The following is a 26,673-nucleotide window of genomic DNA, read 5'->3' as shown; positions in this document are numbered from 1 at the left end:
TGGGGAGACAAGGATTCTCTCTCTCTCTCTCTCTCTCTCACACACACACATGCATACACTGTGTGCACACAAATACTTCCAGCACCAGAGATTCTCCCCTTTCCCCAGCCCCCTCCCCCACCCCACTGGGAGAGTGTGTGTATGCATGCCCGGTCTTGCCATCAAACTGGCAGCCTCCTGGGGATGGGAACTGTGTCCGCTCTTCCCTCTGCCTTTTCTCAAGTGCCCAGCACAATACATATGTCAGTGTTCTGTCTCCCCATCGGACTGACAGCCCCCCGAGGGACCGGGATTCCTTCTCCTTCTGCCCCCCCCCCCCCCCCCCCCTTGATGCTATATTCTTTCTGCTGTTTGGCTCCCGCAGGTTCCCCTGTTCTGGGCCCCTGGGCCCCAGGCAGCATTGCTGTCAGCGGCTCTGATGGCGATTAAATTTTCATAGTGACCTGGTTGGGGCTGAGATCGTCTCGAGGTAGCTGGGGGTAGGGCAGTACGTCTTGCTCATCAGGACTGGCTGCAGGTGGCACCGGAGACACACCCTGCACACTCTCTCCTTTTGGCCCTGCCAGCTGGCTTGTACACCCAGCATGTAGGCCCGGGGGTGGGGGTGGGGGGGTCAAGGGTAGCACACACCGTGTGGCCCAGGTCCCTGCCCCTGCTGGATCTTGAGCTCCCAATCAATCCATCCATCAATCAATGGCATTTATTGAATGCTTACTGGGTACAGAGTGCTCTATGAGCCCTTATGAGAGTAATAATAGCAATAATAAAAATGGTATTTGTAAGTGCTTACTATGTGCCAAGCACTGTTCTAAGCACTGGAGTAAATAGAAGGTTATCAGGTTGTCCCACGTGGGCCTCACAGGATTAATCCCCATTTTACAGATGAGGTAACTGAAGCATGGAGAAGTTAAGCAATTTGCCCAAGGTCACACAGCTGCCAACTGGCGGAGCTGGGATTAGAACCCACGACCTCTGACTCCCAAGCCCGTGCTCTTTCCACTAAGCTACGCTGCTTGGAAGACATGAACCCTGCCTGCAAGGGACTCCCTGTCTAATAAAGTCTCTCACCCTCCCGCTCCTCCCGCAGCATGGCCCCATGGGTTGGGGGTGCCATGTAAAACCCAGGGTTAAAGGTGGAGGAATCTGAAAGGCTCAGGAGAGGTTGGTCCACTGGTCCGGCCTTTAGTTGGTCCTGAGAGGAGAACCGGAGTCAGAACCTCCCTCAATCAATCAATCATATTTATTGAGTTCTTACTGTGTGCAGAACACTGTACTAAGAGCTTGGGAGAGTACAATCTGACAGAATTGGTAGACCCATTCCCTGACCACAGCGAGTTTACAGCCTAACATACGTGCCCTCCCCAATCTAATGCACTCTAACCAGTGGCTCTAGATATTGTTTTGAAAGCACATAGGGCTTCCTCAGACTGATCCAGATGGTTTCAAAGCTCCTAGGAATCCTGCTGAGATTGTAGAGTCTCACCACCACCTGAAGCGGTTTGTGGTCAGTTCTCTTCGTTGGACCTGCATCTCAGGGAACATGAATTTCTTGAGGGCAGGAATTGCGACTACTTACTCTATTGTACCTTCCCAAGTACACTGCCTAGCTTTTAGTATAGTGGCTGGTAGGTACATAATAAGTGCTTAATAAAGACCATTTAAAAAGTGCTTAGTATAGTGATCTGCATATATAAAGCACTCAATAAATATTCATCAACTGATTAAAGAACCCAGGGAAATTCATGTTGGCTCCAGTCATTTTCAGCTCTGCATTTTCACTGTGGATTAAATCTGATTCTCAGAGGCAGCACTGACACATTTGCTTTCTAAGGATTGAGCACTTTTGCTGGGTGTGTACTGACCGGTCACATTGGCCATTAATAATAATAATAATAATGGCATTTGTTAAGTGCTTACTGTGTGCAAAGCACTGTTCTAAGCACTGAGGAGGATACAAGGTGATCAGATTGTCCCACGTGGGGCTCACAGTCTTCACCCCCATTTTACAGATGAGCTAACTGAGGTACAGAGAAGTTAAGTGACTTGCCCAAGGTCACACCGCTGACAATTGGAGAATCCAGGATTTGAACACATGACCTCTGACTCCCAAGCCCGTGCTCTTTCCATTGAGCCACGCTGCTTGCCATTCACATCGGGAAGGGAGCTGATTACTTGCTCAAGGCCTTGGGAGGGGGAGAAAGAGAGAGGGGAACAGTTCCCCTCCCCAACACCCACATCCTGGATTTAAAAGCTTTGCCTGGTGGGCTGATTGGCAGAGCTCCTGATAAGATCCTATGGTTGTCCCAATTCCTTCCAGTCTCCCAGAGGATTCTGGACAATCTGGCTCCCAAGAAGAAGAAAGCTACTGGAGTCGTCATTTTAACTGCCTCCTCGGTTTCGGGTCCCTTTGGTTACAGTTTCCCCCTCAATGGGACCCAGGCTCTATCCCACCCTCTCCACAGAGCCCAGGCCCTTTCCCTCTCTGGGTACCTCAGTCCCAGCTGGTGAGGCCCTTAGCATAGCCAACGCTGACGATGGCAGACAGGAATGGAAGAGGAGAGGGGGCAGGGGCTGAGCTGGAGGCTCAGGAACCTCGGGTTGGGTGCCAGCCCTTGCTCCCTCCTGGCCCCAGACCGGATGCTGACCCAGCGGAACTGTCCCAGACTGTCATTCTGCACCACTGACGGGATTCGGGGGAGCTGGGGGAGGGGAAGGGATGAGGGGAGAGGAGGGGGGAGAAGGGAGGCCAGCACCAGGGCTGGACCCACTTGGGGAGGCCAGAGGTGCTGGATCTGAGGTGGCAGCTGGTTCCTGCCCCAACCTCCCAAGAGGGGCAGAGCCGGTGTGGGGCCTGAGGAGCTGCCACTTCCCTTGTTCCGGTCCACTCTCTCTCCACCTGTGGCATGGCCACCCTCACACTGGCACTGAATGCTGCTATCTGACCCCCAGCTGCACTGCAGATCTCCTGCCCTGCCCCCACCCAAGCTTGGGCTGGAAGCTGCTCCTTGCCCTCCTCCCCACCCCTGGCACTGGGAGTTCTGGCACCCCTCCCCACCCCACCGCAGCCTCTGGAGAAGCCCAGCCAGAGGCTGGGGGTACTCAGGGAGGGGCCCCTCTGGGAGAGATGATTTTCATGGAGTGGGGCAGAGATGATAGTCAGTGGGCACATGCCCAGGTGGTATGGATGCCATCACAGCATAGGAAACTTGGAGCATATTTATTTACAAACATTTTACAAGGTCCAGTAATCCCTATCCCCCTCCTGGTAAGGTAGGCCAAGGACATTCTTACATCTTACAGATGGCGAAACTGAGGCACTTGCTGGGGCCTTACCTTCCCCACCCCATCCAGCTGCCCGAATGGCCCTCTTCATGGGGAGGAGGGGCATTCAGTGGCCTGGGTCTAACTATTATTATTATTATTATTGTTAATAATAATAATATATGATAATAATAATAGCAATATTTGTTAAATACTTACTATGTGTCAAAGCACTGTAGTAATCACTCAACTAGACACAAAATAATCAGATTGGACACCGTCCTTGTCCCAAACAGGGCTCATGGTTTAAGTAGGAGGGTGAATAAGTATCGAATCCCCATTTTACAGATGAAGAAACTGAGGCCCAGAGAAGTTAAGTGATCTGTCCAAGGTCACACAGCAGGCAAGTGGCAGAGCTGAGATTAAAACCCAAGTCCTCTGACTCCCAAGCCCTTGCTCTTCCATTAGGCCATGTTGCCTTGCTAGGTAACACTACTTTTTGGGGTAAAATCCCCTCCCCTAGGGTGTGGGCCTCTCCCTGGCCCACAGTGCTGCCTTGTGCATTGCTACTCACCCAAAGGCACTGGGTGAAGAGGGAGACTGGATTAAACAGGCATTTCCAGCTGGGCTGGCTGTATTAGGGACAATTTAGGGGGCTAGCGCCCCTATCCCCAGGTCAGACTGGTCCTCGGGCCCTTCCCCACCCCATCGCCCTCACATCCGCTGCCTCAAACCCTAGGACCCACTGGCTCTTGTCTAACTGCCGAGGTCCCAGACCCAGGGGCACGACCATATGGTCCAACCAGCCACGCTGTTGGACGTGGAGGGAGAGAGGGATGGATGGACAGTGGAGGGTAGGAGGAGTCTGAGACTCTGTGGGGTAGGGATGGGAGGGCAGGAGGGTGGGTCTCTTGTCTAGGGAGCAGGTTGGGGCTGAGCAGGCAGACGGGTGGCAGGGGAACCCTGGAGCCAGAACTGGTGCTCTGGGAGGGTGGCAGTCCCCCTCTCACCCCCGCCGCCCAGTCTCTGTGACTCGGCGCATTCCACTGGATCAAAGCCTCCCCACCAACCCTCCCTCCATCAGCTCTCCTGTCACCTCCTGAATGATGAAATACGTGTGCCTGCAGCCACGTGAAAATGGAAACTTGAGTCGCGGCCAGGGCAGGGGCTCAGTCTGGCCGTGTGCTGGGTGGAGCCGGGCGGACCCAGGCTAGGCGTAGCGGTGAGGGGGTGCTATCTGCTTTCCGGGACCAGCAGGAACTCCCGGGCGAAGTCGTAGCAGAAATGATACTGTTCCTGAGAGCCAAGGAGAAGAGCATGCTGGGACTCCAACCCCACAGCTCTGTGGAGAGCCAGGGCCCACCTGTCCCTCTCATCAGATGTTTCTCAGACCTGGCCAGTCCTCTCAGACAGCTCCAACCTGGGGGCTGTGGTCAGGGGCAGGGCTGCTTGTCTGAGGAAGGGGTCAGGGAGCGGGTATCTGAGGGCTGGGGTGGGGCAGGGTAGGCCGCGGTTGGGGTTGGGGTGGGTCTCTTAGGGCTAGGGGTGGGGTGGGGGCAGGGCCTCACCAGTGTCTCCACCAGATTTGGCTTGTAGTTGCGCAGCATCTTGGCAGCAAAGAAGACGTCCACCAGGCTGTGGCAGCGAATCATCTCCAGAACCATGGCGCATGCACAGAAGGTCCCGCTGCGCCCACCGCCGGTCCTGGTGAGAGAGACCACTGACCTGTGACCCCTGACATCAGAGTGAGGCAGCAGGGGTTTGGAGAGATCCATGCCAGAGCCAGAGAGGCACAGATAGGAGGAAGGAAATAGATAAACACACACACAGTGCGGGCCCAAATGCCTACACAGATGCTGACACATGGAGGCATAGAGTTACACACAACACACACACACAGCAGTTACATGCACAGACAGAAACAAAGGCAGCCCACCCAGAAGCTCTGAAATTCCGTGACCTCAGGCTAACAAAGGTGGTAATTAGGTTTTGATGAAAATTTCCTCAGCTGCCTTAGCCTATCTGAAGTCTTCCTAATTCACTTAGGGTGCAGATCAGGGTGTGCCTGCCTTTGTGTGGGTGCTGTCGGTGTGGGAGCGTGCCTAGGTGAGTGTGTGTGTATGTGTGATCAGAGCGTGGGCAGATGTGCGTGGGTGTATGTCGAATCCGTACGGAAGTCCGTGTTTGTATGTCTCTGTGGTGTGAGGTTAGTGATTCCTCACAGACCACTGTCCGACCACCCCCGCCCAACTGGATACTCACAGACAGTGGACCACTGTCCGGCCTTCCCCGGTGTCTGCTCGCCACTTCTCCACGGCAGTTAGGAGGCGCAGGAAGGAGGCCGCAGACTCAGGGGTCTCGCGGAAGGCAGGCCAGCTCAGAAACTGGTAGTGCCGGACCGTCAGGTGCCCCTCCTGCAGCTGGAAGTGGTGGGATGAGGGTCGGCAGCGGAGGGGTGAGGAGGATGTAAGGGGGAAGGGGTGGGGGAGGGGAGAGGACTCTGAGGCCCCTGCCCTGGAGCTGCAGATGGGACAAGTTGGGGGCATCCCCCCCCCCACCCACCGGCTGTCATGCTGTCCCTTGACACCTCGTTCTGTGGCAGATCGCCTCTTGGCCAGCCCGATGCTCCCCACCCCTTCCCCTCACCCGGGTGCAATTCCGGACACGGAAGAGGCGGGTGACCAGGTTTTCATCCGCTGACCCAGCCAGGAACTCCACCTCCATTGGGCCAAACTGCTGGAGCCCCCGGTCTGGCCAGTACTGCAGGCAGGGCTGGGGACAGTGGGGTGGGGGGAGGCCAGGACCCAGAAAACACATGCAGACACACAATCTCACACCCAGGCACAATAACACTCCCACACGTGGGTTCGCTGGCCCTGCCTCCTCCAACTCTCCCCTGCCCCCACTCAGTCCTCCTGAAGCCGAGGAAGATGACAGTGGTGACCGTGGAGCACCAAGCCGAGTGCAGAGCACCAAACCTGTCCATCACAGGGCACCGCACCCACCCGTCAAGGGGTACCGTATCCATCCATCGTGGGGTACCGTACCCGCCCGTCACAGAGCTCACCCCGGCAGCGCTGGGCGGGTTGAGCTGGTTGAGCATGACGATGGTTGTGGAGCCGTAATCGAACACAAGCCTCCAGAAGTCGGTGGTGGTGCCAGGTAGTGGGTGGGGGGTGATGATGAAGGTGGCGCTTCTAGTATAGCTCTGGAAGGAAGGTAGCCAGCTCTGCCACCAGGACCTGACCCTCCTCCCAGCCCCTCCCCCCGCCTCTCCCACCGGCCCCCACCCCTCACATGGGCCCCGCTCCTTCCCCGCCCCTCACGTCAACCAAGGATGCATTGATGTAGTTGCTGGTGTCCCCGTCCAAGGCCACGAGAAAGGGCAGGCAGCGGTCAGGGGGCAGCACATCCTGGCCACGGTTCTTCGGCTGATTGCGGGGCAGCAGGGCGACACTGCACTCCTCCCGGGCCAACGCGGGGGTCACCGAGTTCAGGGTCTGTGGGGCCGGTCCACTCAGAGGTCAGCAGCCCAAGGGGTCGTGCCCAGCCTGAGTGAGCAATTGGTCCCTCCCCCTCGGAGGCCTCTTCCCCCCACCGTGACAGCTGACCCTATTGTTCCTGGGCCAGGTCCAGGAACATCTATGCCCCACCTACCCCAAGCCCCGTGCCCAGCCTGGTCGTTGCTCCACCCCCTCCCCAGCGGGGACCCACCTGGAACTCCTCCCGCAGCTGGGACGTATTGGCCTGGGAGTCCAGACGGACCAGCTCCCTGTATGCGGACTGGAAATCTGCCGCTGCGATGGCTGTCTCCCCGCACAGGCAGGCTTCCAGGATGGCGTCGTGGACAAAGACGTATTGTTCCTGGCACGTGGGGTCACCCGAGGTCACCTGGGGTAACTCGGGATCGGGCAGGGGCTGGGGGGGGCAGGGCAACCTTCCCCAGGGTGGACAGATGAAGGACAGAGCAGGCACATGGGATCTTGGGAGGCCTGAGCCTTCTCCCCCTCCCCACCATCCCAGAACTCCACCCTTACTGCCTCCTTCCCGCAGCTAGGAGCCCGTCCCTACGCTGCGCCCTTCCTCCCCGCAGCCACCTCAGTCTGGATCATGCTGCAGCGCCGGGAGCCGAGGGTCCGCACGCAGTTGTAGATGTCCACCACTCCCTCGCACTCTGCCATGTCCAGCATCACGTCCAGGACGATGTAGCAGCCGGTCCGGCCGGTGCCCGCACTAAGGATGCGCAGGGTCTTGGCCCAGTCTGCACCGAGTTAGGTGGGGGCACGGACTGCTCCTGGGACCCCCTCCTCGTCGCCCCCAGCCCCCCGGTGTCCGGCCTGAGGCAAGGGCTCCCTACTCAGGGGCCTCCGTGGTCGATGGGGACAGGGGGAGCTGTCTGAGGAGTAAAAATCTGCAGGCCCTGTGAGGATATTACATCCATGCCCAGGTTGAGGACCATTTGCCTTGGCGACGCCCCCAGCCCCTGGTGTCCCCCGTTACCTGCAGTGGACCACGACGGGCCCAGCATCCGGGGGGGTGGACGCCTTGACTCGCCGAATGAAGGCCAGAAGCCCTGTGGCGTGGTACGGGACCCCGTGGTCTGGCCAAGAGGTGAAGTGGAACTGCCGGATCTCGTGCCGGGCCGAGTAGCCCCTCTGAGGAGAAGGAGGGAGGACGCGGGGGAAGAAGAGAGGGAAGGAGGGAAGAGTACCCGGCTCAGGCACATCTCAAGTGGCCAGGGGACCTGGCATGGACGGAGGGGAGTCGGGGAGGGGCGACGTAAGGGAAGGAAGAGCGGAGGGGAGAGAAGGATGGAGGGGAAGGGAAGGGGGATGGAGGGAAGCGGAGGTGGAGAGGAGAGGGGGCTAGAGGGAAGGGAGGGATGGAGGAGAGGGAGAGGGGACCCTTCTCCCCCCGGCCCCCCCCCCGCCCCCGGCGCTGTTCTCACCCGTTCCAGGGTGAAGGTGCGAACCACACACTCGGCCAGCGTCTCTGTGTCCACCAGCGCGAGCTTGATGTCCCCGTACACTTCGGCCACGTCCGGCCAGTAGCGCCAGCATTTCACCTGCGGATGGCGTCGGTGAGCCTGCCCCAGCCCCCAGCCCCTTTAGGGAGAGGAGGGGACAGGGCTGAGAGGAGGGATGGGGGAGAACGGGCCTGGAGGTGGTGCCCCTTACCCGCCCCACCTCCACCAGCTTGGTGATCATGACGATGCTGGAACAGTGCTCTTGCCACACCATCCGCCAGAAGTCATAGACCATTTCCTGTTTCGGCCCTGGTTGAGCGTGGGTTGAGCGTGGTCAGATGGGCAGATCAGGGGGCTGTAACCCTCAAGATCCCTCCCTCCAGCTCCCCGCTCACCTGGGGCTACCAAACTCTCGGCACTCCTGGTCTTATCCCAGGGCCGATCCTCCCATCTCCGGGACCAGGGCCAGTACTCCCTCCCTTTCTACTTCCCCGGCCCTAATTCTCCTTCCTCTAACGGGGAGGGGTAAGACCTAAAGGGAAGCATGGGGAGAGCACTTGGATGGGCATGGGAGAGACCTATGAAGGCAGATGGCCAGACAGAAAGGTGGACAGTTGAGTGGACCGACCGGTGGGCAGGCAGCCAAGCCCAGATACAAGGTCTCCATACCTTGGGTAGCAATGAAGTGGTTTGACCTGTGGTAGCCCTGGAACAGAGGAGGAGGAGGGGCTGTATTCATTGTCAGACATTGCGTTCCCCGAGGCTGCTAGACAAGCCCCCCCAACCCCACCCCGCTTTCTACCCCTACCCCCGTGGTGCTATGGTGACTTCTCTGCTTTCCACCTTCTCTCTGCCCACAGGTCAGCTGGGATGGTCCTGGAGGGAGAGGTTTGGGTGGGAGGGGCAGTGAGGGAAGGGAGGGGTGGTGGGGAGGGGAGAAGGAAGGACTCCATCCCAGCCTGTGGCCCTCGGTAGATGCCTGGACTCCAGTCTCCCCACTCTTCCCCCCACCATCAGCCTCCCAGCCTCCCCTCCCCACACTGGGCCCGTTGTGACTGTGCTGCTGGGTACCTCCATCCTGCTCCCTGCTTCCCTAGGGAACCAGCCCCTATCCAGAGCCCCCGAGAAAGAGTGACTGATCCACCAACTGTTTGACAGGTCAGTTGCTTTCCAATGATCCCACCCTCTGTTCCTAGCACTCGACCCCTCCACCCCTGTCAGAACTGAGGAGAGAGAAGGAAAAGAGAGGGAATAGAGAGAGAGGAAGAGGGGAAAGGGAGAGGAAGGGAGGAAGGGAGGGAGAGAGAGCGCAATAACTGACCTCATAGTTTATCAAATTTTACCAGTGCTGAGAAGGGGACAAGTAGAGATACAAGAGTGGGCAGGGACAGGCAGACTAGCGCAATACTCACAGCATGGGGGAAAGAGGGAAAGGCAACGAGAGAGACAGAGAGACGTAGACATTTTGGGGGTGGCAGGGTGGGAAGCCAGGGGGCAGTGGATGGAGGTAGACAGGAGAGGAGGGAGGCCGCGGGAGGAGGTGGGGGGCACTCAGGAAGCCGCTCTCACATCAACATAGTTGGCATTGATGTAATCCGAGTTGGGGTCTCCGAGAAGCGGGTGCAATTTCACTCGATGCCGCTCGTCTGCAGTCCCAGAAGGGGCAGGTGTAACTCAGGAGGCAGCTAGGCTGTCCGAGGGGAGCCCACCCAGCTAGAGCCTCACAGACTCCCTACCTCTGGCTGGAATTGGTTCAGCAGGGGCAGCCCTTGGGGGTCGGGGGGTGGGAAGGGATCCGGGACATAGGATGAGAGTTCGGGGCAAGATGGGGTCCTAGAGGGAGAGGTGGGGTGGGGGGGGACATTCGAGGGGCGGGGTGTGGATCGGAAGGAAGCCCACACCGTGGCCTCCACCACTCACGAGCCAGTAGCTGCTCCTGCCTCCCCTTGGCCTTCTCTCTCTTCTTGGCGATGTCCCAGCCTTCAAAGAAGCTCTGTGAGGAGGGGATGCGTGAGGCAGGGCAGGGCCTCCCATTGGGCAGAATGGGGCTGGGATGGAGCCTCCTGCTGGGTCGGGGCCTCCCACCCCACCTCATACTCCTGCTTGAAGCCGTAGCCCTCCGCTGTCTTCATCTGCCTGATGTGCTGCAGTAGGTCAGCCACGCGGATGGCAGGGTGCAGCTGCCCTGTGGGGTAAGGTGAGACCTGGCGGCCACACGAGCGGCGTAGAGACCCTCCCAGGAGGCCGCTGGCCTCGTTGACCAGGCTGCTGCGTAGGTCACCTAGGCAGGGGCAGAGAGAGCAGAACCCAGAATCCAGTCTTGTGGCCCCTCTCACATAAGACCCTGGCCACCCGGCCTCCTCCTCTCCACCCTCCCTTTCCTCATTCCCACCCACCCCCGTGACCCCGTGGACTCCCCCGGGAAGCCCAGGTGGTTACAGCTCAAGACAGACAGAGCCTGAGGCGGGGCATGCCCTTTTGGAGGCCATTGGTCTGAACCTAAAACTGCTGCCTGCATTTTTTTTAACCAGATTTAGTGTTCCTTGTGATGAAAGGCCCTGAGGAGTTTGGGGGATTTAGGGGAAAACATGAAGGGACGTGACAACTGCCCCACCTTCCCCCAGCTGCTCCCTTGCCCTTCCAGCTCCCAATGGAGAGCCGGAGAACATTGTCCTCTGACCCTCCGCCAGTTCACCTCCAGTCTGAAACCTGGCCTAGCCCAGTCTTTCTTTCATTCCCCCATGTAGCTCTCTGGCCCAGGGACCATGTCCTGGAAGCTTCCATATCTTGAGAGGTTATCACTGAGCATGCACGGGGATGTCAGTGAGCATGTGTGAAGTAAACCCTGATCATCCACAAAATCCAAATTGCAGGCATCTCAGTGGTGGGGCCAGGGACTCCCTGCCCGGTCCAGCCCCATGGGCTGGGGAAGAGGAGGAGGAGGAGAGTTGACCAGTCTCCCGCCTCCCTGCCTGCCACTCAGCAGAGAGCAGCACCTTCAAGCTGGTGAGCCGGGAGGGGACTGGATGGGGTCTAGGTGGGTGCCAGGGGCCCGGCTGGCACTAACCCCTGCTGCCAGTGTTGAGGGTGTCCATGTAGGAGAGGCCTGGGCGCTCCTCATCCTGTAGGGTGCTCTGGTCCATGAAGCTGCGGTCTGCTGCGCTGATCATGCAGGCCTTCTCGTGGCGGCCACAGCTGACTGCCATGGCCAGGCAGAAGGGCTTCCTGCTGTGGGGGAAGACCAGGGAGTGGCCGGGGGAGTGGGGAAATCTTTGCTGGGGGTTGGAACACTGGAAGGGGAAATCCAGGATGGCAGGGAGTGGCTAGGGCTGGGGTGACGCTGGGGTGGAGCTAGGAAAAGTGGAGACAGAGGTGGGATTGGGGTGGAACGAGAGGTGGAGTTGGGGTTTGGGGCAGGTAAGGGTTGGGACGGGCAGAGTTAGGGAAAGGGTAGAGCTTGGGGCAGGGGCAGGGCTAAGCTTGGGGCTCACCCTTTGCGCACAGCAAAGACGATGACCCCCAGGAGCAGAATCAGCCCTACCAGGGCCCCGACACAGATGCCCAGGACCAGCCCCACCTCCTCCGAGCCCTGGGCCACCTCCAAGGGCTGCTTGCTGTCCTTGCAGGCCGCTGGCGTTGTACATGGGGATGACACCGGGCGGTCACGAAGGTGCACACAGGTGATGGGAATCAGAGGGGCATGTGGGGAATGGACAGGTGAATGGGGGATCATGAGGGGGTGGCAGGAGCCAGCAACTCCACTGAACCCTTAGTTGAGCAACTTAGCAATTTAGTAACCCTTAGCAACTCCACTCAAGCGCTTAGTACAGTGCTCTGCACACAGTAAGTGCTCAATAAATACGATTGAATGAATTAACCCTGAGTTGGGACAAGGTATCCGAGTCCCCTTCCCCATGACCCAGAGCCCACATACATAACTGTGTGTGGTCACATTATGTGACATGGCCACTGTGGACTTTGTAACTCACTGTTCATTGTTCCCACCCTGCCCCAGCCAGACTCTAACCCCTGCAGGGCAGGGAGGACCTTGTCTTCTTAGAGAAGCAGTGTGGCTTAGTGGAAAGAGCACGGGCTTGGGAGTCAGAGGTCGTAGGTTCTAATCCCACCTCCACCACTTGTCAGCTGTGTGACTTTGGGCAAGTCACTTAACTTCTCTGGGCCTCAGTTCCCTCATCTGTAAAATGGGGATTAAGACTGTGAGCCCCATATGGGACAACCTGATGACCTTGTATCAACCCCAGAGCTTAGAACAGTGCTTGGCACATACTAAGTGCTTAACAAATAACAACATTATTATTATTATTATTATTGTACTCAGCCCAGTGCACAGTACATGGTATGTGCATCCTCCTCCTCACTGTGCTACATCCTCATAGTAAGACACTAAACCCTCGCTACTCCCAGGACGTGCACACACACTTGGACGGACTCACACACACGCAGGCTGACACTCTCCCCCTCGCACACCACGGATCAAAGAATCTCCCAGGGTAATCCCACCACAACCCAGAACCAAGTTAATTCACACCCAGCAAACCTGAACAACTGCACATTAACCATGTACAAAACACACATCTGTGTAGTAACACCCACACATCCATGTGTCCCCCATGACCATACAAACATATCTGGGTACTCCCATACATATTCATTCCTGCCCAGTCTCCCTTGTGTATCCTTGAGGTGGTCTTGCCACCCCCCCACCCAAACCCTATCCTGATCCCCCACTCACTGGGGACAGGGTGGTTTTCTCAGCCACTGAGGTTGAGGCCAGTACTGAAGTTGGAGCTGGGGCCAGGACCAGGAAGACCAGGAGGGGGTGGGGTGGGGCCTGGCTGGACCAGGTTAGTGCTGAGCAGGAGCTAGGCCAGGGACAGACTAGATTGAAGCTAAGGCCAGGGGTGGGGTGGGTTTGGAACCAAGGTAGGACTGGGCTGCCACCAGGCCACTTGTACTTCCCAAGCACTTAGTACAGTGCTCTGCACACAGTAAGCGCTCAATAAATACGATTGAATGAATGAATGAATGAATGAATGGAAGGCAAGGTCAAGGCCAGGTGGGGGCAGGGGCAGGGGCAGGGACTGCAGTGGGGGATAGGCTGGGCCAGGGCTTGGTTGGGCCATAGCTGGGGCCTGGGGTGGGGATGCGATGGGATGAGGCCAGGATACTCACCTTTGCGGGCAATACGGACACAGTTGAGCCGAGTGTCCTGGAGACACAAGATGTGTGGAGCTGGTGTTCCCAGCAGTCACAGCCCAGACCCAGCCAATGTTAGACCATTGCCCACCCACCCACATGCCCCCTCCCCTCCCTGGAGGTGGTGGAGCCCACATTCACTCTGGTTCCCCTCCTCCCTGGTCCCCCATCCCTCAGCCCCCAACTCTCCCAGCCTCTCTTTCCTTGGCCCTACAATCCCCCTGCACCTTTTCCCTGGCCTCCCAACCTCCCTGTCCTCCATTCCCTCTCTCTCTGTCCCACAGTACCCACACCCTTTAGCTCCCCTAGGCTCCCTCTCTCTGGCTTCTTGTTCCCCCGGCCCCCCAACCTCCAGCCCTTTCCCTGGCCCCTGGGGACCCCGGTCCTCACCCCCCGCAGGTGGCTGGTGGCCTGGAAGTGGATGAGGTATGCCTTCCGGGGCTCCAGCGGAGGGTTCCAGTAGCCTCCATAGGTGCCGTTGTCCCCCACAGTAAAGGGCATAGCCACCTGAAGGCCACCGGCCGGCAGCTCAGCCCCAGTGTAGAATCCCAGGCCTCGGGCCAGGGCCGTGGAGAAGGGCAGAGCCGCCGGAAAACAGCGTGTCTGATCTGGCTTGTTCCGGGGCTTCCGTGGCCTCTCCTCCTCCACCACCACCTGGTACAGGCTGCAGTCCGTGGGGGTGGGGGACAGGGACCCATGGGGAAGGGGGAGGGGTTCATGAGGAGAGGGAGGGACCAGTGGGCAGTGTGGGGTCTGCAGGAGTTAGGAAGTCCTGTATGGGGTAGGGGGATGACAGGAGGTGGGGGAATCTGTATAGGGACCAGGGTGCTTTTTTTGGGGGGTGGGGGGGGGTGTCAAGGGATCTGTGGGTGTCAGGCCCTGACTCACTCCTGCCCCCTGCCCCAAAAGAAACTCCCTCCCCTGTCCCAGCTCCCCAAAAGCCAGAGCACCTAGAAGTAGTAGCAGTAGTAGTATCAACAGTAGTAATAAGAGCAGTAGTAATAGTAGAAGTAATAGTACCAGCAGTAGTAACAGAAGAAGTAGTAGAAGAGGTAGCACTAATAGTAGAAGTAATAGCAGTGGCAGCAGCAGCAGCAGCAGTAGTAGTAGTAGTAGTAGTAGTAGTAGTAGTAGTAGTAGTAGTAGTAGTAAAGAAGCAGCATGGCCTAGCAGATAGAGTCCAGGCCTGGGAATCAGAAGACCTGGGTTCTAATCCCAGCTCTGCCATGTGCCTGCTGTATGACCTTGGTCAAGTCACTTCACTTCTCTGTGCCTCAGTTAACTTATCTGCAAAATGGGGATTCAATACCAGCTCTCCTTCTTACTTAGATTGTGAGCCCTGTGACTGGGTCTGACCTGATGATCTCTTATTTTCCCCAGCACTTAGAACAGTGCTTGACACCTAATAACCACTTAACAGATACCATAATTATTATAACTACTTTACTACTTAGATTGTGAGCCCCCTGTGGAACAGGGCCTTCTTTTCGATTTCAGTAGTGTTTATTGAGCACTTACTGTGTGCACAGCATTGTACTTAGCACTTGGAAAGTACAATACAGTAATAAAGAGAGACAATCCCTGCCCACAAGGGGCTTACAGTCTAGAGGGGGGAGACAGACATCAAAACAAGTAGATGGGCATCAATATGAATAAATAGAATTACAGATATATACATATATGCATAAATGCTGTGGGGTGGGGAGAGGGGGAGAAGAGCAAAGGGAGAGAGTCATTGGCCTGCATCCAATATAATTGACTCTTATCTACCCTGGTGCTTAGGAATGCTCAGCACATAGTAGGTTTTCTTGTTGTTGGTTTTTTCGTTGTTTTTTAAATGGCATTTATTAAGCGCTTACTATGTGCAAAGCACTGTTCTAAGCACTGGGGAGGCTACAGGGTGATCAGGTTGTTCATTAATAATGATAATAATAATAATAATGATGTTGGTATTTGTTAAGCGCTTACTATGTGCCAAGCACTGTTCTAAGCACTGGGGGAGATACAAGGTAATCAGGTTGTCCCACGTGGGGTTCAGAGTCTTAATCCCCATTTTACAGATGAGGTAACTGAGGCACAGAGAAATTAAGTGACTTGCCCAAGGTCACACAGCTGACAAGCGGCAGAGCTGGGATTAGAACACATGACCTCTGACTCCCAAGCCCATGCTCTTTCTACTAAGCCATGCTGCTTCTTTTATTATTATTAGCAATGGCAGCCATTGAAGTAGTAACAATAGCAACCATAGTAGTAATACTAGCAGAGCAGCAGTAGAAACCATAGTAGTAGTTGGAGCAATCAGTCAATTGTATTTATTGAGCGCTTACTGTGTGCAGAGCACTGTACGAAGCACTTGGGAGAGTACGATATAACAATAAGCAGACACATTCCTGGCCCACAATGAGCTGTCAGTCTAGAGCTTAGAATCTAGAGCAGCAGCAGTAGAGAACCTAGTAGTGGTGGTGGTGGTGATGCTGTAGTAGTGGTGGAATAGTAGCAGTAGCAGTGCATTTGGAGTGGTACACCGCACTAGGTTATCCAGGCAGGACAGCATCCTTGGTCAGTGCCCAGCCCCCCGACCCTGCCAGCCCACGGGTACCACCCTACCTGATGGGGGCGCCATGGCCCCGCGCTGGCCGCAGCAGCACAGTGATGGTGTCCTCGGTCTCGGCCAGCGGCGGCGGCATGTCCGCGTAGTCAAAGCTGGGCACTGGGCGGGTGGTGGAGCAGGGCAGGAACCGGGTCATGCTGAGCCCCAGGCTCCCCCACGGCCCTGACCCCTGACCCTAGCTGCCTTCATATCTGACTCCAATTGCCCTGCCTCTAGTCGCCTCCAACCCCAGATGTCCTGGTCACCTGGACTCCATCCATCTCAACTTTGAACCCCGCACATTCTGACCCCCGATCCCAGCCCCCTTGACATCTGACCACAACTGCCCTGACTTTTGACCCTGGCAGTCCTGACCTCTCCACAGTTCCCCCCCGCCATCAGGCTCCAGGCCGGATGCTGACCGGAAATGTTGGTGGTGATCTCGGCCAGCGCCGCTCGGCCGAAGCCCCTGGCGGTGCGGGCACGCACAGAGACCAGGTAAGTTGTGCCGGGCAGGAGGCTGACAAACACGTGGAAGGTCTCATTGTGGAGCTTGGAGACGGTGCTGCGCTGGCCCGGCACCTGCAGCGTCGGGTCCGAGGACTCGATGCTCTGGGAGCTGATCTGCAGCCGGCAGGGGGATGGGTGAGGGGTGAGCCAGGTACAGTTGTCCCGCCTGAGCCCCCACCCCCTGCCCCCAGCCTCCAGGCCTGAACCTCCCGGACCAACCCTCTCTGTCGCTCCCATCCTCCTGGCCCATCCTCCTCCTCCAGGCCTGACCTCCTTCAGCCCCACTGCACTGCCTGTCCAGCCAGCCGGCCGGCTCCCACCTCGTATTCTGTGATGATGCCATTGGGCTCCACGGGCGGTGCCCACCTCAGGATGACCGCATCCTCCAGAGGGGCAAATGTCAGTGACTCGGGCATGATTCCACCGGGGACTGCAAGGGGTGGGACCACCACAGGTCAGCGCACAGGTCTTCCCCAACAGGGTACCCCCAGGCCAAAGGCCAGGCCCCAAGCCCCTCCCACTGCACCCAGCAAGAGCAGGCAAAGAGTAGAAGAGGGTCAGTTCCCGGATGGTCAGGCCATGAGGATCAGGGGGGCACCCCGGGAGATCGGTCTCCACCATCGGAACCCCTATTAAGCTTTCTGAAGCTTAGGGAAACCAAGACACAAGATTCCTGGGGCCAGCGGGTGAAGTCCGCACCATCCTCATCCGTCTGGAAAACCGACTCTCGGCCTTCCTTGCGGCCCTCGGGGTTGGAGAGAGTCAGCCGGACGTGGACGTGCCGGTGGGGCGGAAGGTCCCGGATGGTGAATTGGCTGGTGCCCGGCTCCACCTGCGCGCAGTCCTGGAAGGTCTCGTTGTGGCCACCTCCCAGGGTGTAGCGGTAACACAGGGCCACGGTGTAGGCATGGCAGCGAGTCACGTTGTAGCCCAGTGGCTCCCATTGCAGGTGCAGCTGCCGTGGCTGACTCTCCATGACGGCCAGGCCCCTGGGGGCTCGCATGGGCTCTGTGACGGGCCGGGGAGAGGGGAGGCAGACACAGGCAGGGGCAGTCAACAGTGGGAGGGGAATCCAGGGTTTGTCACTCTCCCAGTCTCAGCACTGTAGGTCCCTAAGCCCTGCACCCCGCTACCTCACAAGGCCCCTGGATCCCTACAGCTCCCACCGTCAAGAGTGGAGGGGTTGCCCTAATGGAGTGCCCCGGGATGGGGAATGAACTTCTCCTACGAGTGCGCTCCAGTTTAAAGGAAAAGCGAAGGCAGGATGCCCCTGGTATTACAATAAATATGGTAAGGCCTCGGGGGGAACAGTAAAATCAATACATAATAATAATAATGGGAAGCAGCGTGGGTCATTGGAAAGAGCACGGGCTTGGTAGCCAGAGGTCATAGGTTCTAATCCCGGCTCCGCCACTTGTCAGCTGTGTGACTTTGGGTGAGTCACTTCACTTCTCTGGGCCTCAGTTACCTCATTTGCAAAATGGAACAGTGCTTTGCACATAGTAAGCGCTTAACACATGCCATCATTATGATTATTCTTCTTATTATTAACAATAATAATTATTAACAACAAGAGAAGCAGCGTCTGCTGTTCCTGTCTGCTGTGTGACCTTAGGCAAGTCACTTCACTTCTCTGGGCCTCAATTCCCTCATCTGTAAAATGGGGATTAAGACTGTGAGCCCCCCCGTGGGACAACCTGATCACCTTGTATCCCCCCCAGCGCTTAGAACAGTGCTTTGCACATAGGAAGCGCTTACCAAATGCCATCATTTGCCATCATTAACAATGCCGCCCCCCAGCCCCACACCTGCGCACTTGGTCCTGCTGACGAGGGTGGGGCCGGGCCGGCCGGTGCCCCCCTCGCCGGGCCGGGTCAGCAGGACGTTGACGTGGTACCGGGTGTCGGGGTCCAGGTGCCACAGCCGGTAGGTGGGGGCGCTGACGGGGTGCAGCTCGGCCCAGGCCCCCCGCGCCGGCCGGTACTCCACGGCGCGCCGCACCACCGGCCCGTCCCCGGAGAAGGGCTGCGCGTTCAGCCGCAGCAGCAGGTAGGTGGGGCCCGCCCGCAGCAGCTGCGGGGGCGCCGCGGGCGTCGGAGGCTCTGCGGGACCCGGCGGGAGGAGCCGGCGGGATGCGCCCCCTCCTCTTCAACACCCCACCCCTTCCCAATCCTCCCCCTCATCCCTCCCCGATGGACCCTGCCCCCGTCCCCACCTCTGCCACCTTCCCCCCGCCGCCACGGCCCGGCCCACTCACCCCTGACCAGCAGCTGGGCGAAGTTGGAGACCCCGGCCCCGCTTGGGGCCTGGGAGAGGCAGCGATAGGACCCCCGCTGGGCGCGCCCCACACCGTCCAGCCGGAACGTGGCCAGGAGGCGCCGGGCGCTGACCGACTGGACCGTGGTCAGGGGCTCCGCAGGGCCGCTCTGGCGCTGGCCGAAGGAGAGAGGGCAATCAATCAATCAATCGTATTTATTGAGCGCTTACTGTGTGCAGAGCACTGTACTAAACGCTTGGGAAGTCCAAGTTGGCAACACATGGAGACAGTCCCTACCCAACAGTGGGCTCACAGTCTAAAAGGGGGAGACAGAGAACAAAACCAAACATACTAACAAAATAAAATAAATAGAATAGATATGGACAAGTAAAATAGAGTAATAAATATGTACAAACATCTATACATATATACAGGTGCTGCGGGGAAGGGAAGGAGGTAAGATGGGGGGATGGAGAGGGGGACGAGGGGGAGAGGAAGGAAGGGGCTCGGTCTGGGAAGGCTTCCTGGAGGAGGTGAGCTCTCAGTAGGGCCTTGAAGGGAGGAAGAGAGCTAGCTTGGCGGATGGGGAGAGGGAGGGTCGGGACCGGGAGGGAAGCAGGGGGGCGCTGAGTTCTGGGAGGGGGCGGGGTGGGCTGGGGGACCGGGTGGGCAGGCTCAAAGGCAGGCTCACCTGCAGGAGGAAGGTCCCGGGCCCGGCGGCCGCCGTCACCGCCGTGCACTGAAAGGAGGCGTTCTGCCCGGCATTCACCTCCTCGTCCGCCAGCCGGGAGAAGTGTGGGGCCTCCACTGGGGTGGGGGTGGGGGCGTGGGGGTGGGGTCAGGAGTCGGAGGGGACCAGGAGACACAGGCAGGGGATGGGGGGTAGTGTTTCCAGTGGGACTTCTCACTCCTTTCCCTGCCCTCCCGATTGATCCAGACTCCCATTCCCCGAGTCTCGGGCCCCTCCCCACGGTGCCCCTCCACCTTGGCCACGGGGTCCAGGCCCAGGTCCGGGGGGTCTGAGGGGAGGACCAAGGGTGGGGGTCCCATCCCCAGGAGACTCACAGCAGGGGTACTTGAGCAACAGAATGTCATCCAGGCCCAGGAAGCCACCGGGGCCACCAGCCACCTCGGCCTCGAACAGCACCTGTGGGCAAAGGGACGCCCCACCTGGCCCTCACTGACCTGGCCCTTGCCGAGACTGGCCCGTGCCCCTTGACCCGGCCGGGCATCCCGAGGTTCGTGTCCTCGGGACAGGACGGTAATTTAGCTTCGCAGGCAGCCATCCTGCTCTCCTGGCCCAGATTGGGATCCGTCCCCACCCCACCGCAGGATGCAACACCTAACACCGGCCGGCTGCCCGGGCCCTAGGCCCGTGATTGGCTCCCCGCCTCGGGATGGAGGCAGGGTGGGCTCACCTGGTACTGGCTGGGCCAGAAGGTGCTGACCGCCAGCTCGGCCTGGTGCCACTGGTGGCCATGAGAGCCGGACAGCTCCCAGACGGCGCCGCCCAGGGGGCCGCCGTTGACCCGCACGAAGGCGCGGAGGGAGCCGGGGCTGTGGCCGCCCGGGCCGGACAGGAGGTAGCTGAACCGGAGGCAGTGGGTGTCATTCTCGCTCAGGGGCCGCAGCAGCACCCGGGCCCTCTGGCCGGCTGTGTGGCGGGACGCGTTGACCATCAGGTAGGAGCCTGGAGGGGGTGGTGGGGCTGAATGAGGACCCTCTCGGCCGCACCTCTCCGAGCCTGGAGCGCGGGGACCGGGAGGCGCGGAGGGGCGGGGGCGGGGACTGGGGCATCGAGGGTTCCTTCCCGGCTCTGCCAATTCCATCCCTGCCCATACCTCCCCACCCCCAGCCTGACCTCTACCCCCGGGGATCCCCCCCCAACCTATCCAATTCCATCTCCTGATCCGCCCCCCGCCCCCGACTCCTGCTCCATCCCCTTCCCGACTCCTGCTCCACCCCGTCTGACTACTGCTCGGTCCAGTCCCGACTCATCTCCGCCCTGACTCTTCTGAGATGCGGCCACCAGAACTGCCCACAGCGATCTGGGCCGGGCGTTTATGGGCTTATGATGGGCAGGGCTGGACAGCTAGCGACTTTTTCCCCGCGTACACCGCTGGGCTCCTTTCCCCGGGACTGAGGCTGTCCGCGGCAGAGAATCCAGCCTCCGCGCAGCTGCTGCCCCGCTGGGGGTCAGGAGCTGGTGGCCATGGAGTCCAGGGGAAGGTCTTTACTGCTTCACTGCTGTGAGCGGAAAACCGGGGGTGGGGGGCGAGGGGAAGGCAGCTTCTTCCTCAGAGATTCCCGGGCCTCGTTCAAACTGCTTCTAAAAGCCTTCTCCTCCAGGAAGCCTGCCGAGACTAGCCCCCACTGGCCCTAGCCATCTCACCCACTCCGGCTTCAGGACCACCCCGCCCCTGGCCTGAAGGCCTCTCGGCACTGATGAATAGGGGATAAGGGAGGGCGGTCCAGTTCCTCTGCGAAATGGGGTCCCAGGCGAGTCCCTTGGAGGGCTCAGAGCAGGTGCACTAGGAGCACGTGTGCTGGTGGACCCTCCTAAGAAAATGTTCCTAAATGGGACTAATTAGCAGGGACTAATCCTGAGCTCATTCCCCATGGAGTGGGACACCAAGGGGCAGGGCCTGGGCGGTCTGGTGGGGGGCTGAGGGAGAGACTCACCAGGGAGCAGGTCTGGGGAGGGTCGGGGGGTGAAGGAGCTGCTCACGAGCTCCCACTGGAAGTCATCGTCATCAGCCTGGCTGTACCCGCATGTCAGCACCTCGCTCTCGTCCTCCTCGAAGGTGCATCCAGCTGTAGGTGTAGGCCGCGGGTCACCAGTCAGTCACTCGAGTCGGGAGTTACCATGGCCCAGAGGAGGTCAGGGGCCATTACGGTCAAGGTGGGGGTCACTGCGGCTGCAGGAGGGTCAGGTGTCACTGAAGTCAGGGCAGGAGTCCTGGGGGTGGGGTGGGCACTGGTCCCTGTCCCCCACTGGCTCGGCAGAGGGGAGGGTGCTGATCCCCAGGGGAGGCGCGGGGTGCGGGGGGGGGAAGCCCTCTCCCTGACTTTCCCATCTCTGTTGATGACACTACCATCCTTCCCGTCTCACAAGCCCGCAACCTTGGTGTCATCCTCGACTCCGCTCTCTCATTCACCCCTCACATCCAAGCCGTCACCAAAACCTGCTGGTCTCAGTTCCGCAACGTTGCCAAGATCCGCCTTTTCCTCTCCATCCAAACCGCTACCCTGCTCGTTCAAGCTCTCATCCTATGCCGTCTGGACTACTGCTTCAGCCTTCTCTCTGATCTCCCAACCTCGTGTCTCTCCCCACTTCAATCCATACTTCATGCTGCTGCCCGGATTATCTTTGTCCAGAAACGCTCTGGGCATGTTACTCTCCTCCTCAAAAATCTCCAGTGGCTACCAATCAATCTGCGCATCAGGCAGAAACTCCTCACCCTGGGCTTCAAGGCTCTCCATCACCTCGCCCCCTCCTACCTCACCTCCCTTCTCTCCTTCTCCAGCCCAGCCCGCACCCTCCGCTCCTCTGCCGCTAATCTCCTCACCGTGCCTCGTTCTCGCCTGTCCCGCCATCGACCCCCGGCCCACGTCATCCACCGGGCCTGGAATACCCTTCCTCTGCTCATCCGCCAAGCTAGCTCTCTTCCTCCCTTCAAGGCCCTGCTGAGAGCTCACCTCCTCCAGGAGGCCTTCCCAGACTGAGCCCCTTCCTTCCTCTCCCCCTCGTCCCCCTCTTCATCCCCCCCATTTAACCTCCTTCCCTTCCCCACAGCACCTGTATATATGGATATATGTTTGTACATATTTATTACTCTATTTATTTATTTATTTGTGCATATCTATTCTATTTATTTTATTTTGTTAGTATGTTTGGTTTTGTTCTCTGTCTCCCCCTTTTAGACTGTGAGCCCACTATTGGGTAGGGACCGTCTCTATATGTTGCCAACTTGTACTTCCCAAGCGCTTAGTACAGTGCTCTGCACACAGTAAGCGCTCAATAAATACGATTGATTGATTGATTGATTGATTGATTGAAGAGGGAGGGCCAGTGCTAGCTCCATCCAGATTTGGGCAAGGGGAACCTTGGTGGAGAAGGTCCGGTCTGGAGACGAAGCTAAGAACCAGCAGAAAGAGGAGAGAGCATCCTCCTTGGGGGTCTGGAGCCCCGCCCCCGCCCTCTCTCTCTCCCCCCTCCCCACCTCCCCTCTGGCCACAGCCTCCTGCCCTCACATTAGGAAAACCAGGTCAGGGAGCCGCCAAGGGGAGGGGGCTCCGGGGAGGGCCAGCAGGGTGTGTACGGGGAAGAGGCACCAGGGTAGCGGGAATAGGACCGAGGAGTCGCTCCCATCTCTTCCAATCTGGGAGCTGAGGGGTGGTGGTGGGGGGGCTCTAAGAGGAGGAGCTATGGGGGGCCCTCCCCCGCCCGGCCCCCTCGGGCCACCCCAGCTCGGCCCGGGCCCGGGCTTTTCCGGCTGCTAAACTTCCCCTAGGCCGGACCGGCTGGGCCACATTCCTCCGCTAATCTCCCCAATCTGGCTGCTCAGGTTACTATGGCAACAGACGGAGCGGCCGCCGGGGGCTGGGAGGGGGGCTCGGGCTGCGGCACCCTCCGGGACCTGGGGACCGAGGAGGGCAACTTGGGACAGGCAGACAGGCCGGCAGGGACAAAGGCAGCCCCCGGCGGACACCCGGGGACCTGATTCCTTCCCCTCACGGCCCCACTCCAGCTTGGACATTCAATCAATCAATCAATCATCAACCAGTCAATGGACCCTGTAGGATCCAGCCTGAAGGGGCGGTGGCAGATGTCGCTGGGTGTACGTTTGGGTCTGTGTTTGCACCTGCGTTTGCGCCTGTTCCCCTGTCTGTGCCAGTGTCTATCTGTGCTTGTGCCCATGCCCGGCCCCAACCCTGCCTCTCCCAGACAGCTGGTCCCGTCCCGCCCAGCCCCCGGCTAGTGAGTCCCAGGAGAGATTGGTCCAGGAGTGAAGGCCAGGCCAGCTCTCCCGCTTAGCACGGTGGTCTGTGCTTCAGTAAGGGCTACGACTTCTATTTGCTCTCACTGAGGGCGACGGGACGAATGGATTCGCCAGCACCACAGCGAGTCCGGGCGTCGGGGGCGACGGCCAGCGGCCAGCCAAGCTGACCAGCTCCCGGCTGGTAGCGGGTTTGCAGGGGGTGAAGTCACAATCCGGCCAAGCTCCTACGGTTCCCGGACGACTACCCCAGCTCTATTCTATTTATTTTATTTTGTTAGTATGTTTGGTTTTGTTCTATGTCTCCCCCTTTCAGACTGTGAGCCCACTGTTGGGTAGGGACTGTCTCTATATGTTGCCAATTTGTACTTCCCAAGCGCTTAGTACAGTGCTCTGCACATAGTAAGCGCTCAATAAATACGATTGATGATGAGGGTCTCCCTCCCGGCCGAGCCCGCCCGGCTTCCTCCCACACGGCCTTCCCCTCCCCAGGCTGGGGCCGGTCAGCAAACCCGCCCCTCCCTCCCCCCAAGGACGCACATTATGGCAGCATCTGGCGCTGTTTTCCCTGTAATACACAGCCAGACACTCAGACCCACAGACCCACAAAGGCACACAGGCACTCTCGGACACACAAACCTACGCAGACATTCCTCTCCATTCAATCAACACTCCCAACGGACTCCCTTTGCAGTCAGTCGTGGATGGAGACAGATTACTGTTGCAGACACACCCACACCCACACTCTCCGGACGCGGCGGATGGTCCCTAATTCACGTAGTGGCGACTGATGGGATGCGGGGGGGAGGAGAGGAGGAGGTCAGTGGCGGCCGGAAAGGGAAGGGGCGGAAGAGGGGAGAGGTTTAAGGAGGGAGAGAAGAAAGGGGAGGGACAGGGGTTGGGATGTGTATGTGTGTGTGTGTTTTGGGGGGGTGTTGGTATGTGTGTGTGTGTTGGGGGAAAGTTGCTCCTGGAAGCGGACCGGAGTGAACAGGAGCGAGCCCGTCTCTCCGCGGGGCATCTGCCAAACGCTGCGGGCCTCGGACCGACCCGGACCGGACCGGACCGGACTGGGCGGGCCTCCCCCTCTCCCGCCCCCGCTATACCGCGCTCCTCTCCCTGCACAGGCGGCCCGCTTGGCCAATTTCCCTGCCCTTCTGGCCGTGGCTCGGAGTCACCGGTCCCCTGCTCCGGGAAATTGCGAAACATCAACAAAGTATAACACGACAGCAATACTGCACCACCGCCTCAGGGCTCCACACCACGCCACACAACACAACGCTACGCCAGTATCACACACCGCAATAGTACAGCACAGCCACGTAACCTCACGAGCACACAACACTACCACGCAAAACTTAATAAACATTACACAACCCCTCCACGCATCATCACACCAAGTCCAGGCCCCGTGTCAACACAACTGACACAACAGCGTTATCCCGCAATCCCAACCCCGCGATCCGTCGGTTTCTGGCCGGTCGTCAAGTCCTCTTCCCCTGGAAATTTCCTACAACCGCGCTACAAATCTGAATACACACGCACACAGCTCCGCACCCACAAGTACTTGTACTTCCCAAGCGTTTAGTATTCATTCATTCAATCGTATTTACTGAGCGCTTACTGTGTGCAGAGCACTGTACTAAGCGCTTGGGAAGTACAAGTTGGCAACATATAGAGAAGGTCCCTGCCCAACAGTGGGCTCACAGTCTAGAAGGTGGGCTCACAGTCTAGAAGTGCTCTGCACACAGTAAGCGCTCAATAAATACGATTGAATCAATCAATCAATCGTATTTACTGAGCGCTTACTGTGTGCAGAGCACTGTACTAAGCGCTTGGGAAGTCCAAGTTGGCAACATATAGAGACGGTCCCTACCCAACAGTGGGCTCACAGTCTAGAAGGTGGGCTCACAGTCTAGAAGTGCTCTGCACATAGTAAGCGCTCAATAAATACGATTGAATCAATCAATCAATCGTATTCATTGAGCGCTTACTGTGTGCAGAGCACTGTACTAAGCGCTTGGGAAGTACAAATTGGCAACATATAGAGACGGTCCCTACCCAACAGTGGGCTCCGCGCTCACGTACACACGCGCGCAGAACACACATGTTACATACACACACCTTTTCTCATGGGCTTCCCAAGCGCTTACTACAGTGCTCTGCACACAGTAGGCGCTCACTAAATACGACTGAATGAAAGAATGGGCGCACCCCACCTCTCTCGGGGCACGAGGTTCCGAGTTTATCGGGGGTCAATCAATCAATCAATCAATCGTATTTATTGAGCGCTTACTGTGTGCAGGGCACTGTACTAAGCGCTTGGGAAGTACAAGTTGGCAACGTCTAGAGACGGGTCGGGTGTGTATGTGTGTTTGCGGGAGAGGGGTGGGTCCGGGTTCATGTGTGTGTGTGTGCCCGGGGTCGCGGGTGGGTCTGGCTCTGACCTGGGGGGCTGTCGAGGTCCGAGGCGCAGAGCTGCAAGGTCAGAGCCAGGAGCAGCGCCAGGGCCCGGGGCATCGTCCTCCCCGGGATCCGGGAGCCTCGCGGGGCGGAGCGGACCGGGAGCGGACCGCGAGCGGAGCCGCAGCGGGGAGGGACTGGCCGCCACCGAGTCCCGGGTCCCGAGTTCGAGCAGGAGCCGGAGCCCGAGCGGGAGCCGAAGCTGGAGCCGAAGCCCGAGCGGGAGCCGAAGCAGGAGCCCGAGCCCGAGCGGGAGCCGAAGCCGGAGCCCGAGCGGGAGCCGAAGCCGAAGCCGGAGCCCGAGCGGGAGCCGAAGCCGGAGCCGAAGCCCGAGCCCGAGCCCGAGCCCTGACGTCAGGCGCCGCGGCCGCCAGGTGGGCTAGGCGGGGGCCGCCCCCTGCCGGTGGAC

General features: G+C 58.8%; 1 protein-coding gene across 2 annotated transcripts; it reads right to left on the bottom strand.

The window, feature by feature from the left end:
* Positions 1-3,676: 3,676 nt before the first annotated feature.
* PTPRU (protein tyrosine phosphatase receptor type U) lies at positions 3,677-26,450 on the bottom strand. 2 transcript variants are annotated; one of them, XM_038758110.1, is made up of 30 exons: positions 26,249-26,450; positions 21,484-21,615; positions 20,220-20,491; positions 19,867-19,948; positions 19,493-19,608; positions 18,802-18,976; positions 18,353-18,646; positions 17,244-17,552; positions 16,865-16,974; positions 16,457-16,658; positions 16,052-16,154; positions 13,835-14,108; positions 13,421-13,457; positions 11,719-11,857; positions 11,295-11,455; positions 10,318-10,508; positions 10,148-10,220; positions 9,797-9,873; positions 8,897-8,933; positions 8,439-8,536; positions 8,210-8,326; positions 7,762-7,916; positions 7,359-7,494; positions 6,976-7,125; positions 6,588-6,761; positions 6,329-6,469; positions 5,908-6,033; positions 5,524-5,681; positions 4,830-4,965; positions 3,677-4,557 (listed from the first exon to the last, which is right to left on the bottom strand). In XM_038758110.1, exons 1-30 carry the CDS (start codon positions 26,319-26,321, stop codon positions 4,495-4,497), a joined length of 4,311 nt encoding a protein of 1,436 aa, XP_038614038.1. In that variant the 5' UTR covers positions 26,322-26,450; the 3' UTR covers positions 3,677-4,494. The 2 variants fall into 2 exon arrangements, with proteins under 2 accessions (XP_038614038.1, XP_038614039.1); XM_038758111.1 differs by having other exon boundaries at positions 11,295-11,452.
* Positions 26,451-26,673: the final 223 nt, after the last annotated feature.

Source organism: Tachyglossus aculeatus, chromosome 16 (genome assembly GCF_015852505.1).
Source record: "Tachyglossus aculeatus isolate mTacAcu1 chromosome 16, mTacAcu1.pri, whole genome shotgun sequence".
Classification (NCBI taxonomy): Eukaryota; Metazoa; Chordata; class Mammalia; order Monotremata; family Tachyglossidae; genus Tachyglossus; species Tachyglossus aculeatus.
This window is presented reverse-complemented; position numbering and strand designations above follow the sequence as displayed.